At 41.8% G+C, this 14,807-nt stretch overlaps 1 protein-coding gene across 2 annotated transcripts in view; it reads right to left on the reverse strand.

The window, feature by feature from the left end:
- plppr1 (phospholipid phosphatase related 1) overlaps positions 1 to 14,807 on the reverse strand; it is a 64,981-nt gene that overhangs the window by 5,301 nt on the left and 44,873 nt on the right. For both annotated transcript variants that reach the window (XM_030436422.1, XM_030436423.1), the window contains exons 4-6: positions 11,667 to 11,799; positions 7,420 to 7,670; positions 3,502 to 3,678 (exon numbers count right to left, since the gene is read on the reverse strand). In XM_030436422.1, the coding sequence (XP_030292282.1) occupies positions 3,502 to 3,678; positions 7,420 to 7,670; positions 11,667 to 11,799 (561 nt within the window). The remainder of the gene's footprint in view (positions 1 to 3,501; positions 3,679 to 7,419; positions 7,671 to 11,666; positions 11,800 to 14,807) is intronic.

Genomic DNA, 14,807 nt, shown 5'->3' on the forward strand with positions numbered 1-14,807 from the left:
AAAAATCTGACAAAAAGTTTCTCATGCACCCGACAACGGAAAAAGAAAGAGAGAGCTGACATGTTCTCCATTAGAAGTGGTTATAGGTTTGAAAAAATGTTACTTTATCATGACAACATTTTATTTTTCTAGTTTCTCTTTTTGAATGATGATGGCAGACTACCGCCACCTTGTGGTATGTTTCTACCACACTTGGGGTGTGTTCAAGTGGAGTGTTGGCCAAAACACATGCAACATAAGGTGACAGAACGGTCAGCTTCTTTGATGTCGGTTGTAGAATTTCTGGGCCCTAAAACCTTGCAGGCTGTCAGCATGTGTCTGTACTTTGTCTTGAATCAAGTGTCCACCTTAGTCTCCTGCTAGGATTTTACCAACATCATCCTGCGGCTCCTCGACCAAGTGCTTAACACTGATCCTTAAATCTGCTGGCAGAGTACAAACCTCTTGTAAGACCAAAGGCAGCGGCTCTTTGATGAGTCCATTTAGATCTCCTCTCTGTGAGCACTGATAGCACAGGGATTTAAGCTATACCTGCTTTCTGCTCTCTTTGTACCAATTCATTTCCCTCAAGATAGCAGTCCATCAAATCGCCCCAGTCTTCAGATGACAAGACCATGATAAGCTTCACCAGGACCATTTGGTAAATGTGTAATGGAGAGGCAGCACTCGTCAGCTCATGCTTTGCTGATAATAAGGTGGAAATGAGCAGGTTCAAAGCTGCTCAGGTGATGATTGACTGTCTTGCATCCATCTTTCCCTGGAGATCACCGACTCGAGGTATGTCAATTTTTATAGGGTTTATCACTGAAAGCTTATATCCTTCATTAAAGCGCTGGGTGTGGTGTCTCCTCCTTTTCATGTTTCAAGGACAAGCTGCTTCGAGTTGCTCCCACGGCACATCAATGCCTCATCTCACGTGAAAGACATTAACAGGCATGACTGCTACTAATCACGCAGGAAACTCTGCAGGAAACTCTGATCATCTTGCACTACTACTACGTCTGAACAAACACGTAGTTCTCAGACCAGGAATACAATAACTTACATACACAGATGTACAAGCAGTTTTTCCATGTCTAGTGCAACTCGTTGTCTTCAGCATCTAGGTGTAAAACAATGTAGTTTATGAAATATTAATACATTATGTCTTTGCAAATGAAAATTTGGTTTATGGTCTGCTCACAAAATGTTTATTTGTTTACTTTGGTCCCCAGTGAAACCGTACCCTAACAATTACCAGGTGGATTGTGCCCAAATCAGGTCCAACTTTTCAGTTGTCCAGTGAGATATCTCAAGATCTACTCCATTGGCAGGCATACAATTGGACAGACATTCGTGGTTCCCAAAGATTGTATCCTTAAGGCTTTGGTGACCCCCTGACATTTCCACTAATGACCCCATCAGGCTGACATGTGTGGTTCTGAGTGAACTTGACAACAGTTAACAAGACCTCCATGAAAGTTTGTACCGATGTTCCACTCGGGACAAGCTGTAATAATACTAGTGATCATTTTGCTTCATCAGTTTAACATTTTAATTTTCCAAATTTTTGGTGTGTGATGTGTGCTTGTTAAGAGATCCTTTTGGCAATTCATTCTTAACAGTATAATTCAACCCCTGAGTTTCTCCTGCCAATTAATAGTTGTAGTACAACATCACAGCTGGAAGCGCCCTGAACCAGATTTGATAATGTGGTCCTTCTTGACATATACTCAATTGAAAACAGTAGAAAGACGATACATTTTAGTGATTTACCTCATGAACTTCACTGATTTTTGTAACTACATGCTTGTTCTGAATTTGGTGCCAGCAACAAGTTTAAGGCGTCAAAAAACACCTGAAACATTCCACAGGTAAACAGGTTCATTGGTTACCAGTAATAGTATCAGGATTTGGTATGAAAGGCGCCTCCTCGAAAAGGCTCAGTCACTCACCGGCATGGATGGTGCGAGGTTCACCACTTTGTCGCTACATATAGTTAATTTGCTGGAGATTGCATTCTGTTCTGATTTACTTTTACTTAGCGTCCTAACTTTTCTGTAACTACAGCTGCTTGAAAATGTGAAAACCAACAAGTTTTAATGCTTATTGTCCAATTTTATAGTGGCTATTAATAAAAAAATGTCCCAATAATTTCTAATGCCTTCACTCATGTTAGTCAAATGAATTACTCAGCCTTGCTTGCACTGACTTGCTGTCATGCAACGTATGTGTTAGCTTATTATGTGTCTCTGTCACGGTTCCCATGCGTTTGATCACAGCGGTAAAAGACCATCTGAGGAATTTCCCTGCGAACACATTTCACAAGGCCTTTGTTCCCTTTGTTGAAATAAATAAAGCTATGACATCAGCCACCAGCAGCCAATGAACGAACAACCATCCCTGATTTCCTCTCTCCTCAGCCTCCCCTCCATTTCTCCTCTTCCCTTTCCTCGCCGTCAGACTCCTTTCCAGCTTTGAAGCTCGGGGCTCAGCTGCAATTACATGTAATGAAGCCTCTGAGACTGTTAAATACATCTTATTTGATTTGTAAGGGTTTCCCTTCACCTTCTTTTCTCCATGGTGGGCTTTTTCAGCTTCAGCCCCCCCATAAAACAACTCTAGAGTTTGAGCTGTAATCCCCAACCAGCATTTAGGCAATCAGCAAAAATTTGATGTTGATAAATCTGTTTAAATTTTTAGTGGAGGTCTGGCAGACAACACACCTCAGGGGCTTAATCTGAGACATTACTTGCTTGGAAGTCCAGTCTAGACAGTTTGAACCTATTTGTTTAATAGGACACATAAAGACCCCTTAATATAACAAGAGTCTGTCCCTTCCTCTGGAGTATAGAGGTAGGATGTATTAGACCACACCCTTTAGCTTGTTCCCTCCATCATCTCTCAATTGAACACAACCACCATTAAAAACTTGTGTTTCTGTCAGCTTTTCCTCACTGAGCCCTTTTCAAAACCAGAGTGACTTGCTGATCTCAATGAAAATCCAGGTGCCACTTCAGTACTTTTTGGGCTTTCTTCTCTTCTATCCCAAGCAACTGGTGCATCCTTACCTTTTTCCCCTCCACCCGAACTCAGCTGCATCCGAGCAGCCTTCAGGATAAGATAATCATAAACCCTGCTGCATTCTGGCTCACCTCAAATCATTATACATGACTGAACTGACAAAGCTGACTTAATACTTTTCCATACACTGTGTAGCCTTATCTTCAGCCTTGTCACTAAAGACCAAAATGTAAAACATACAATTAATGTGATGTTTATGAGAATTCATGGGACACAAATTGTGTATCTGTAAACATTTTACAGGCTTTGGTGAGGGCTGCAGCCTGAATTAATCATTTAATTACTGTTTGGGGTCAGTTCCAAAACGAAGCTGGAAATTACTATTATAATTTGAAAATAAGTCATGACCAGAATCCACCTCAGAATAATCACCTTCCCTCCTCCACTAATCTCCACTCACACATTTCCACAAACTTTTCACGCTTTCATCGTCCTCACCAGAAACAGAGCAACCGCTGAGCCCAGTATGAATCCAGCCACCACGTCCGAACAGTGGTTTCGGTACTCCGAGACTCGGTTGAGGCCGGTGAGGAAGGCCGAACACAGTGTGCCCAGACAGAGCACAGGCTTGGCCAGGCGGCTGGACTTGGTCTTGATAGTGCTGGTGATGTACATCTGGAGAGGAAGACAGAAGGCAGAAAGAAATGTAGAAAGTGAGATTTTCATGTCATTATTCATTTAGAAGAGGGTCTAGACGGGGAGCTCGGAGTACCAGGGGAGTGTTGGTGTTCACACTCAGGCACAGGAATACTGGACCAGAACCTGGTGTCGCTAGCGGGTTGGCATGCTAACACAACGAATAGACAACAGGGCTTAAAGAGACAGGCACTAAAACTGAGTGTTCAGACAGAGGGTGAATAGAGGTGTAGCATTTTCTTGTAAAGTATAAACCTGAAAATGAGCATAATACGGGAACTTTAAATCAAACTAGAAACTATGACCGTACTAAGGAGTACAGTTTCTATTTTCCTGTGAACCAAAAGTTTATCAACAAAAGCCCCTGGTGAGCTCTCATAACTGTGTAACGCAGAAAAAACTGGAGGGGTTCCCACAGAAATAAAATAAGATATTTTACCATTTCATGAAAGCACAAAGCCTCCATTGCACAGAAAAAACAGTTTAAGGAAGATGTCAAAAACTTACATCATGTGAGTGAAATAACTCCCAAAAACAAAGAGGTTTTTTTCAGAGGGAATAAAAGATAAACGTAATAAGGTCACCGTTTTACCTGAGGTGAAAGTTGTGAGAAGTCTTTCAGCATTTAAAAAACAGACACTCAAGTCTTTCCCCATATGTTCTCATTCGTGAACTTTTACCCTCCTCCCATGCCAACCAGCAGGTTGTGCGTATCAAATCCTTTTTTTCATCAACAACCTGCCTTTGTATTCCTCTCGCTCCTGCTGATATAATCTGCACTCCTGCTTTCTTTCACGTTGCAGCAGCTGATCCCCGCTCTGATATCAAATAGCAGCTTTTCAAATAGCCCTTCAAAAAGCCATTGCTCATGCGTTCCCCCTGGCAGTTTTCTAAAAAAAATGCCTGAACCCGCCATATGCTTGTATGAACTATTCCTCGACACACTTTTAAGAAATATTAGGTCCCTCCTTGGCGATTCCTCACTCAAATACCCAGAGGTGTCATGTAGCACCTTTTTCACAGCGCATATCCTTCAAGTTCAAAGCTTTTTCTTTCTTTTTTTTTTTGCATATCTAGTGAAAAACTTGAATCAGTCTGTGCTAAAAAAGATCCATTCCTCTCAGAGTGTTGTTTACACCAAGATGTACGCTAATTATATTCGGTCCCAAATGAGTCACTCTTCTGCCAGAGGTACTTTTGATATTGATTCTTAATTAACTGTGCTCAGGCTGCGCCGAAGAAATCTGGAAATCTGGTGGAGAATTTCAATATTTGTTCCATCTGCACTTGAGTCAGCAAGTACTTGTGCTTCGGAGAATACTTTTCACACTGTGGCAGTATTTGTATTACAAAAAGTACATATATGTTCATATAAAGCTTTAAACCTTGATTGGATTTTTTAAAATCTGTTTATCAAAAACAGACATTTTGCAGCAACCCACAATCCAGACTACAAGCATAAACTGTAATCAAAGTCTAATCTTTTAGTTCAGCAGATGAATGGCTCTTGAATCTCCAATGTTAAACTGATGAATGCCTCAAGGTTACAGGCTGCATCATCCTCAGAGGCAACCTTTGTCACCCTCTACCAGAAACAGCCACACATGATATTATCACACATTTCATACTATTGAATTATGATACATTGACTTTAAGATGTGTGAGACAGCAGGTAGAAAAATTTGATCCTCACATACTGTATGTGTAAACGGTTCACAAAAACATAAGTAGTTACTAAGGAATGACTGAAGAATGAATGAGTCATCCCTGAGAGACTTCCCCTTCAAGAGTACTAAAAAAGGGAAGTAGTTTATGTTTAATGTATGATGTAAAAGAAGAGTAACCAATGATTAATTAATGAGTAATGACTGAGTCATTACTGGCTTGTGCTGCTCAGTGGCTGACTTACATTTAATCAGGAACAATTCATGAAGAAAGTAGCTGTAATCTAATAAATTGAACAAGGACGTTGCGCTTCAATAACAGGCTTCTCAAAGGAATGCTTCTGCAGATCCAAAGATCCAGTGTACATGTTCGAAAAATCACGAAATGGCAGCAAATCCAGATCACATCCCATTTGTCTGTTTGGCTCACATTACATTAAATAAAGACTTACACATTCCAGCACAGAGTTTCTTCAGATGGTTTGAAATGTACAGTATCAACAGTTCAACAGCAGCAGATAAGGATGAGTCACTGGAGAACACCCCGGGCATCTCCCAATTACCTCACCATTACTTGCCCTGTTTATTAATCATGAAGGAGAAGTCTGTCCTCTTGTGACTCATTATCCGTTATATAGTCTTTGAGTCGGAGTCACGGTGGGAATAAAACCCACAGCCACCCACTAATTCAATCGAAATGATAGACGAACAAAAAACATTGGACCCAAAAACCAAAGGTGAGGTGGGAGTCACTGATCAGGGGGGGAAACAAAATGTATAGAAACTGGCCAAAAGCAAGAAAGCTTAAACACTCAACCCAGATTTTAGCCAACTGATGGTGTTGACTCCCTGAAAACACACAACCAACTGAGCAACTCTCTTATATAGTCTCCCAACTGACTGACTGCTGCCAGCTGAGGGGGATCACTTGTGCACCCAATAGCTTCTGATTACCTGTGACCTGGATCTTGGGAAATCCGTGTTCACATCAGGACCTTGGGGAAACCCTGATCTGTCCATAACAATGTGCTGTGCACCATGTGTCAATATGGAAGCACATGTAAGATGGCATTTAAAGGTGCAATATGTAATTTTTTTGGGGGTGGGGTGGGGGAAGGAATTAAACACAGTTTCATACTTTTACTTTGTTTATAATTGCAGGACCATTCTAAGTATCCGCCTCTCAAGCTTCAGACTGTGTTCTGAGGACCTACTTCCCCTCTGAGGACAGCTTGTTTATTCATTTTTGGAAATATGAGAAATACACATTCCTGAATTTGTATTGGTATCTTATCAATATTGTAAATATAACCTTTCTTTGGTTTTGACTTTGAATTTTCCTTTTTCAAAACTACGGTTGTAGTGCACCATTATGTTGCTCTAAAGTCTAAAAGAGAAAGGAATAAAAGCGAGGAGGATTTAAAGGGAAAGATTGTAAATTTCACAATGTCATGTGGTAAACGCAAACAGCAATCCAACTACATATATAGCTCTATTCGCACGGGTATGATGTTACTGGGGGATGTCTGGATTCTTGCTTGAATTTACTGACATTATGGAAGTGAAGCATCTGTTCTTCAGCAGCCACAATAATGATATCATGTAAAGTTGTTTTGCCCACGTTCTGCATGTGTTACAGACATATGTGCACATTTTCAGCTCATTTAGATCAAGTAATGGATGCTTTGTGGCTGTACTTAAACATGACAACCTTTTGCTGCTCCTAACCTTTTTTTGACACAAGATGCCGCACTAAAGCTCTCCAGGCAATACCAGTCTGGTATAAATAGGTCTTATATAATCCATGTATTAGAGTGAAATGTTAAGTGATTTTTTTTTCCCCCATGGTTGAAACTTACTCAGCGCACAACGCTCACTTTAAAGGTCCACTTTGTAAGAAAGTTCATCTTAGAGTCTCATTTTCAGCTCGTCAAATACCGACGCTTTGAGATTGTTGGTCGGATCAGCCGGCATTCACTCCCAAAGCATCAGTATTCGACGAGTTGGAAACGAGACTCAAAAATCGACATTCGTACTCATGTTTACTTCTCCTCACCGTCAGATAAACAGCCGAGTAGACACTCAGCGAAGCGTCCTTGGATGGGAACGACCGGCGCGCGTTCTCCACGATGATGGGGCTCCCCGTGCAGATGTTGCCGTTGACAATAAACTGGTGATTGAAGCGACACTCGGTGCCGGTGTAGTTGGGCTTGCAGACGGACAGGAAGTAGGGCGAGAGGCCTCCCGTCACCACCTGGCCCGCGTTGACGAAGATGTCTGTCGCAAACAGGCCGAATGCAAACACACCTGCAGGCACACGTACACACAACGAGAAATTATAGCACTGGAAAAAAAAACAAAAACACAAAGAAACATTAAGAAGAACTCCTCACACCATGATGCAATTGCCACAAAATACCAGGCTGCAGTTGGCTATGACTATCAGCTCCCAACTCTTATTGACTCATGCTGAGCTAGACTCTAGAATATACATTTATTTCATCGCTGAAAAATGGAAAAACTTTTTTTTTTTTTTTTTGTCTGGTTTGCAGGCTGCACGAAGGGAACCGAACTGTTGGCATTAAATGAAGTTAAATTGAAGGGAATGGAGGGTGGACAACAGGCGGGGAAGGAAAAACATAAACACTTAAATAGAAAAAAATAAAAATTGCATCTAATATGAATGATTGCAGTGACAATTTCAGCCCGCCAAACCCTGACCGGTGTCTGCGTCTGCATTCCTTTTGGCTGTGAAATATGACTGCTGATTATCTGGCCTGCTTAGCCATGAAATTACTCTGCTTTGTATTCTCATCCCGGGGAGGGGAGGGGTCCGCAGAGGGGCTGGGGGAGGGTGAGGTTGTGTGCCTGTTGGGGGCACAGGGACACGATTGTGTGAAGGGCATCGAGGGGAAATAGAGAGGGGGAATTAGGGTGAAAGGAGAGGAGATGGGAGGGAGCGACAGAGAGAGAGAGAGAGAGAGAGAGAGAGAGAGAGAGAGAGAGAGGGAATCTAAAAGCCTGGATGATCCTACAAATTTAAGAGACAAGTCGGGAACGGACGGAAATATAAATCGTGAGGATTGCCTAATGAATTTCTGATGAGTGTTTTATGAATTGAAGGGGTATTATTTAAAAATGAACAATGCCAGGAAAGTCCAGCAGACGACCCGCTTTACTGGAATAGATAGCGGAGAGAGCCTGTCAGTTTGCCCAGCTCTGCTCAAGGCCTGTAGAAAAATGGACGTAAAGCTCTTAATGTGACAATTGTAGTTGGATGTCCTGTAAGCTCCATTTCCGAAAAAGCAGCACATGTGTCTGAGGTTTACAAACCTTATCTGTAATCGCGGTGTGAAACAAAAGAAACTTGTTCGTAGACCGTCTTTATACGGTCCAACGTGTTTGATAAAGATGTATAAACATTCATTTTTGCCTTCAGCGGCTAACGCAGTTTCAGAGAAGCTGCAGTGAAAGCGTCTCAGCTGGACTCGATCCCAATTGGCTCCCTTTGCTGAAGAATTACTGAAATCTGTTCAGTCAGCTCCGCTCGCTTTATATAAACTGAAATGCCTCAACCAGCAAGTTTACCTGCTGGTTGAGGCTGACTGAGTTTAAATCAAGGCGGATGGCGCGGTCAGGATCCAACCGTGTCGGAAAAAGACGCTTCCTTTATATGCATGTGCATGCATATTTGGATTTTTCTCCCTATAAATAGCATTTATGTTTGAAGAATATGCGAAAAAAAAAAAAAGAAAATCAGATTGGGATTATTTTGACCGATACTGCGATTGTGATAGGTGTCATGATGTTAACGGTGATGGTGATTTTACATGTAATTATTTGAAAATTAAATTCGAAAAGTTTAGCTAAGGGGTTGAGCATTACTTGAAGAACATTATGATGTCACAGTGCAGTCGACATGTGATTTTTTTTGGATATAAAGTGTCATCACTCCATCATTTTATCCTTCTAAACACTGATGTTTTGTTAGAATTATCCCATGAATTGTTGAGTAACGGATCCAAAAATGTGTCAGGTGAGGCCACAGTGACCTTGACCTTTAACCTTGGATTACCAAATTCTGATCAGCTCATCCCCCACACCAAGTGGACAATTGTGCCAAATATGAAGAAATTCCCTAAAGGTTATCATGAGATATGACTAACACAAGTATAGGACAGACGGACTGATATCTCCGACTGTAACCCTGGATATCAGCAGCATGGAGGTATAATGGTGATGAACAAGCATGTTCCCTTACACCTGGAGAATATGATTTATGGCCCAGAACATCTCTAGCACCACAATGCTTCATTCATATGGTGACACAGTTTCCCATTATCAAACACTGCAGCTCCAGAGATGTGGATATTGCATTTGGCCACATTGTGATTGACAATATTTGAAGAAGTCTTCAGCCCCAACACTAAAGTATGTAACAGATACTGTAACATACTTTAGTGTTGGGGAGGTGTTTGCAACGATGTGCTCCTAAAAGCGGTCATTGGATCATATAAGCCAAGTCAATTGCCTCCCAACTACACTTGAGGAAAACACACACACAGGCATAATCTGGTCATCATCTCCACATTATGCTACACCGCTGTCCTAGTTCACCATTTCCCAGCGTCAACGAGCATCAGCGCCTCAGAAAAGCAGCCAATGTGTCAAATTTGCTCCACGGATCACATTCCCAGTCACCACGCTTCACGGCTTCACAGCTGCTAGCGTCAACACCAGTGGAGGCCGGTGTACAGAGGCAGAGGAGGGCGCTCGTCCTCTGTTTTTTAGAGAGGCAAGGGGGAGATGAAAATATAAGAAAAGTAGAGTAAGTGTGAGAGTAATTGGTCGGAATAAACCATTGCCAAAACTCAGGATCATTTATAAAACATATTCTTTGGTCTATTGCTCTGGGTTCTTTTGATAAATCCAGTTTTGAAATCCTAATTAAAATGCTTGAACAGCGACAACTGCAGGCTGGTCGACCTTCTTAACCTCATTTCCAAAGTCTCTCTCGTTTCATCCTTCTTCATCCATGTTGCTTGTGCTCTCTGTTGGGGCTGCCCCTCTTTTTCCTTTTTGTAGGATAAATTAGTACTGTGGCAGTTTTTTTTGTTTTTTTGTTTTTTTTTAACAGGGCGCTGGAGGTGTTTTATAACATGAACAAACAAAATCCTCATCCTCTGAATCATCAGGTTTACTGGCCGCTTTTTGCATCGGAGCTCCCCTCACAGGTGACTGACAGCACCCACATTCAACTGTCAGCTTAGCCGGGATGTACAGCATGTTGCTCCCTGGGTAAACGCTTTACTGTAAGACCAGAGGGAATCCTGATGTGGCAGATGCGTGGCATACTGAGCTGTTATAGCTGCTTGTATGGTTCTGTGCTAAATGTAAGAGCCGGAGACGAAACTTAAATTGAACAGAATCTGAATAAAGAGTGAACTGGAAGCCACTGAAGCGCTTCATTCTCACTGCATTGTGAAAGGTGATGTGATCGCTGAGGTGCATACGCATACGCAGCGAATGATGATGTGATCACTAAGCTACTAAAAAACATAAAAACAAAACAAAGTCAGTGCGTATGAATCTCTGCACCGAACAGGACGGAAATGGTTTAAATCATCAAAACAATGCCTAATTTGTGTTCTCTTGGTCCGGTGAAGCTGCACTGAGGTTATGCGCCGCGCAAACACTGAGCGGATTTCACGGGAATGTCCCGCATGGTGTCGACGAGAAACCAAATATCTCCAGGCCAGTGGGTGACGTATGCAGTCGCAATTTGTTGTGACCACAAAACTCTCGCAACTGTCTCCTTAACTGGAAATGCCAGTTTGAATGATGCTTATATTGTTTCATTTGAGTTGTTCCCACTAGGACCAAGTGTTAATATCTTGTTATGAAATTAAAGTTTACAACAAAGCTCTCCAGACTTCTGTTTAAATCAGTTTTTAGAGCATTTGCTAAACCGTTAATCAAGGTCCGAAATGCCAGTGAAATGTACTGAACATAATGTTTGTATGACACCAAAAGTCGATGTATCATTCATACATGCTTGGCCAGTGGATATCTTGAGTCCTATACCCACTGAGAAAAAGTTGCTTCAAACTTGACATTTAAAGGGCTCTGGCCAAAATCACAAAAGCCTGAATTTTGCACCCCAGTTTACACGTGAAAGGACAGGCACACACGTTCCTGACGTGTGAGCGTGCTTGCTCGCGACAGCGTTCATCTCCGAGTTGTCAGCTGCTCGGCTCGGCTGCTAGTTTTGACTATTTGGCTTGGAAAAAAAAAAAGTCTTACCTATGAAGCGTATGATGCGACGGACAAGGGGGTTGAGGTAACAACAGTCTCCTGTCACGATGGTTTTCTCCTGGGCCAGGAGAGCTTCCCGCGTCGACTTCATCACGTACATGGACACCTCGCCGATGAAAATCTGCACACGCGAACGCAGGAAACACAGCAGGAGGAGCAGATTTAGAGTGATACAGAGGGAAATAGAAAGTGAAAAAGCATTAAAAAAAAGCACACACACACGCACAAGACAGAAAATAAAATATCAAGTTAGGCATCCCATTATGCGGCAGAGGAACATTTTGGCCCTGTCTGGCCAGTGTTCATAAACCACTGTGTCTTAATGCAGCCTTTCTTCAGGTCCATTATATTGTGGGCATTACATCAGGTCTAATGGAAAAACTGCTGCTGGACACACTAAATGAGACTCGTTGCGGGCTGCCTTGGGTGACGCAGGCTGGCTCAAAAATATGTGTGTGTTTCCGAGTGGCACTGTGTGCATGGATGTGTGTGTGTGTGTGTGTGTGTGTGTGTGTGTACACATGTGGTTTTTTGCCTTAGGTGTATACGCGTGTGTTTTTGTGTTGATAAAAGCTGTTTGCTTTGAGCCCCAGGACAGGTAACAAAAGTCCTGTATTTTCCTCGATCCCTCACGAATGCCTTTTTATCATCGACATGTTTTTTTTTTTTTTCGGGAAGGCAACTCTAATCTATTTCATTCTTTGTGTCTACGAGCGGCGAGAGCAACAGATTCTGTTGTCGAAGTTGGGAGACTCGTAAAACAAAGAACAAAGACGGACTGACAGCGGTCACATGAAGCCCGTGTGAATGTTTCAAAGCTCTTCCCTGGATTCAGCCCAGCCTGGATTAGTCAGCATGAAGGAGGCTGAATTCATGTTTTCAAACATGTTTTTCCACCCGATGATGGCTGGCATACAGCATGCCAATACCAAATCAATCTATCGTCAAATGCATCACGACAGAATATATCCTCCGATGCATAATGACTTGGAAACATCAGCCTTCAAAGGCAGCATCACCGAATAAAACATCTTTATCTTCAAATAGACTGTATCTATAGAAGGCAGGCAGCTTGCATCGTGTAGGGTGTTTGGCTGTACAGTCGTGACAAATCAAAATTCACACTTAACAGACAAAATTTTACTTAAGTCCATGAATCTTGGGTTGTTTTAAAGGAAAAATTCATGATCTCAGTGTAGACAAAATTATTCATGGGTCTCTTTCAGCATCATGTGCGTAATGCTTGATCAAAGTCGTGCGTATGCAAGGAATCCACAAACTAAACATATGACACATGCAACATCTGAAATACAGTTCTGCCATGAAGACAGCGCAGATATGCCCTCGTCTCCAGTGACTGACATCTTCTGGTAAACCTTTAAAGGTCCCATATTATGCTCATTTTCATGTTCATACTTTTATTTAAGGTCTTGACTAAAAAAATCTTTACATGTTTCAATGTATAAAGAAAAAAAACATGATTTTTTTTTTACTTAACCATCCATTGTTGCAGCACCTCTATTCACCCTCCACCGTTTAACCCCTGTCTCGGCCCCCTCCCGAAAAAAACACAGTCTGCTCTGATTTGTCAGCTGTCACAGGCATGTGACAACCTCAGCCATGATATATAACATATTCAAATGGCAGCCATTTTGCTTTGACCTCATTCTCAGGTAGGGAAGCTTGAGTTCTGGGATAATGTTAGGCTGCTGTTGTATAAATGCTGGGAATCCGACAATATGTTACCATTTCACCAATTTCCAAAATCTGCATCTGGCCATATTTCAAGGTACAACAACATATTTGATAACCCATTTAGCTACCATAAGAAACCAACCACTTCCTGGCTAACATTACCATAAATGTTTCCAAGGTGTGCATTGATATTTAAGAATGAATGTGCTCCTTTCCTATTGTATCCTGTTACACTACCAAACAGTAATGTTAGCAAGGAGTGGTTGAAAGCTAAAGTCAGCTGCTGTCTCATGAAAGCTAATCGGTTATCAAATAAGTTGTATTTCCTTAAATATGGCCTGATGTCCTTGGGTTTTCACCATCCATTTATCTTTTCAGTCACTGATCAACCAGAGAGCAGTGAAATTAAAACAATTTGTCTGATCTCCATGTGTCCACACTGCGCGTCATGTCATAGGAAAATGGCCGCCATGTGAATATGGCTGGGGGCTGTGACTGTATAGTTGTGACATCACTGTCTTAAGGGAGTCCTGACAGCTTGTTTGAAGGCACAGTTCATGAATATGGGCTTCTTAGTGGATTGAGCATCTTCATACTTAATACAGAGTTTACTGTATATAACACTTGCAGTAGGCGAAAAAGAGATGGAAATCTTACATTCTACACTACAGGAGCTTCAATATAACTTGTAATTACAAAATCATGTCCATTCAGGTCCCTGAAACACTGCTGATCAGTGAGTCATTTCCTGATACTACTCCAAAATAATGACTTTCACATTTTCAAGCAACTAGTAATTGCCTTGAAGTTTTCCTCTCACTACAGTCCTCCTCAGCACTAAAAAGGTTAGACACCGTTGACTGATCGTCTTATTTCAAGTCATGTAACCTCCACTCTCCAAAATACAAACTTGTGAGAACTGCACAGAGCTGACTGAAAACAACTATCTCCAAATGTGCCATGTCAGAAAACCGAGGAACAAACTTGGCATTCAATTGACAGGGCGGGGTGTCTGAGCAGAAAATGAAAAGGTTGAACAACAAACAGGACATGGAAATCTTTCTCAGGGTGCTAAATTCTTTAGAGTAATTTGCCTGAAATGAAATGAAAAGAACAGAGTTCTGGTTCCTCTGCTGTCTTAATAAGGCTGACCCATCCACAGGCGCAACAGATTTATGGGCGCGCTGGTCCGCAGTACCCTTGAAAAGTCAATAAAATACTGGTTCTGTGACATTAAAATGACAGATGGTAACTGCACAGAGTAATTAGGAGTAACTTTTTTTGTAGATGTTCACCTCACCTACATTTTTAAACACACACATTAAATGTGTCCAGTGGAAAACCATAAATGATTCGTGGTGCTGTTTATCATACAGCCAAAAGTAGAGATGCCCGATGAGAATATAATCAAACACGCAGCCTGATTACCTAGTG

Source organism: Sparus aurata, chromosome 12, assembly GCF_900880675.1.
Source record: "Sparus aurata chromosome 12, fSpaAur1.1, whole genome shotgun sequence".
NCBI classification, from domain to species: Eukaryota; Metazoa; Chordata; class Actinopteri; order Spariformes; family Sparidae; genus Sparus; species Sparus aurata.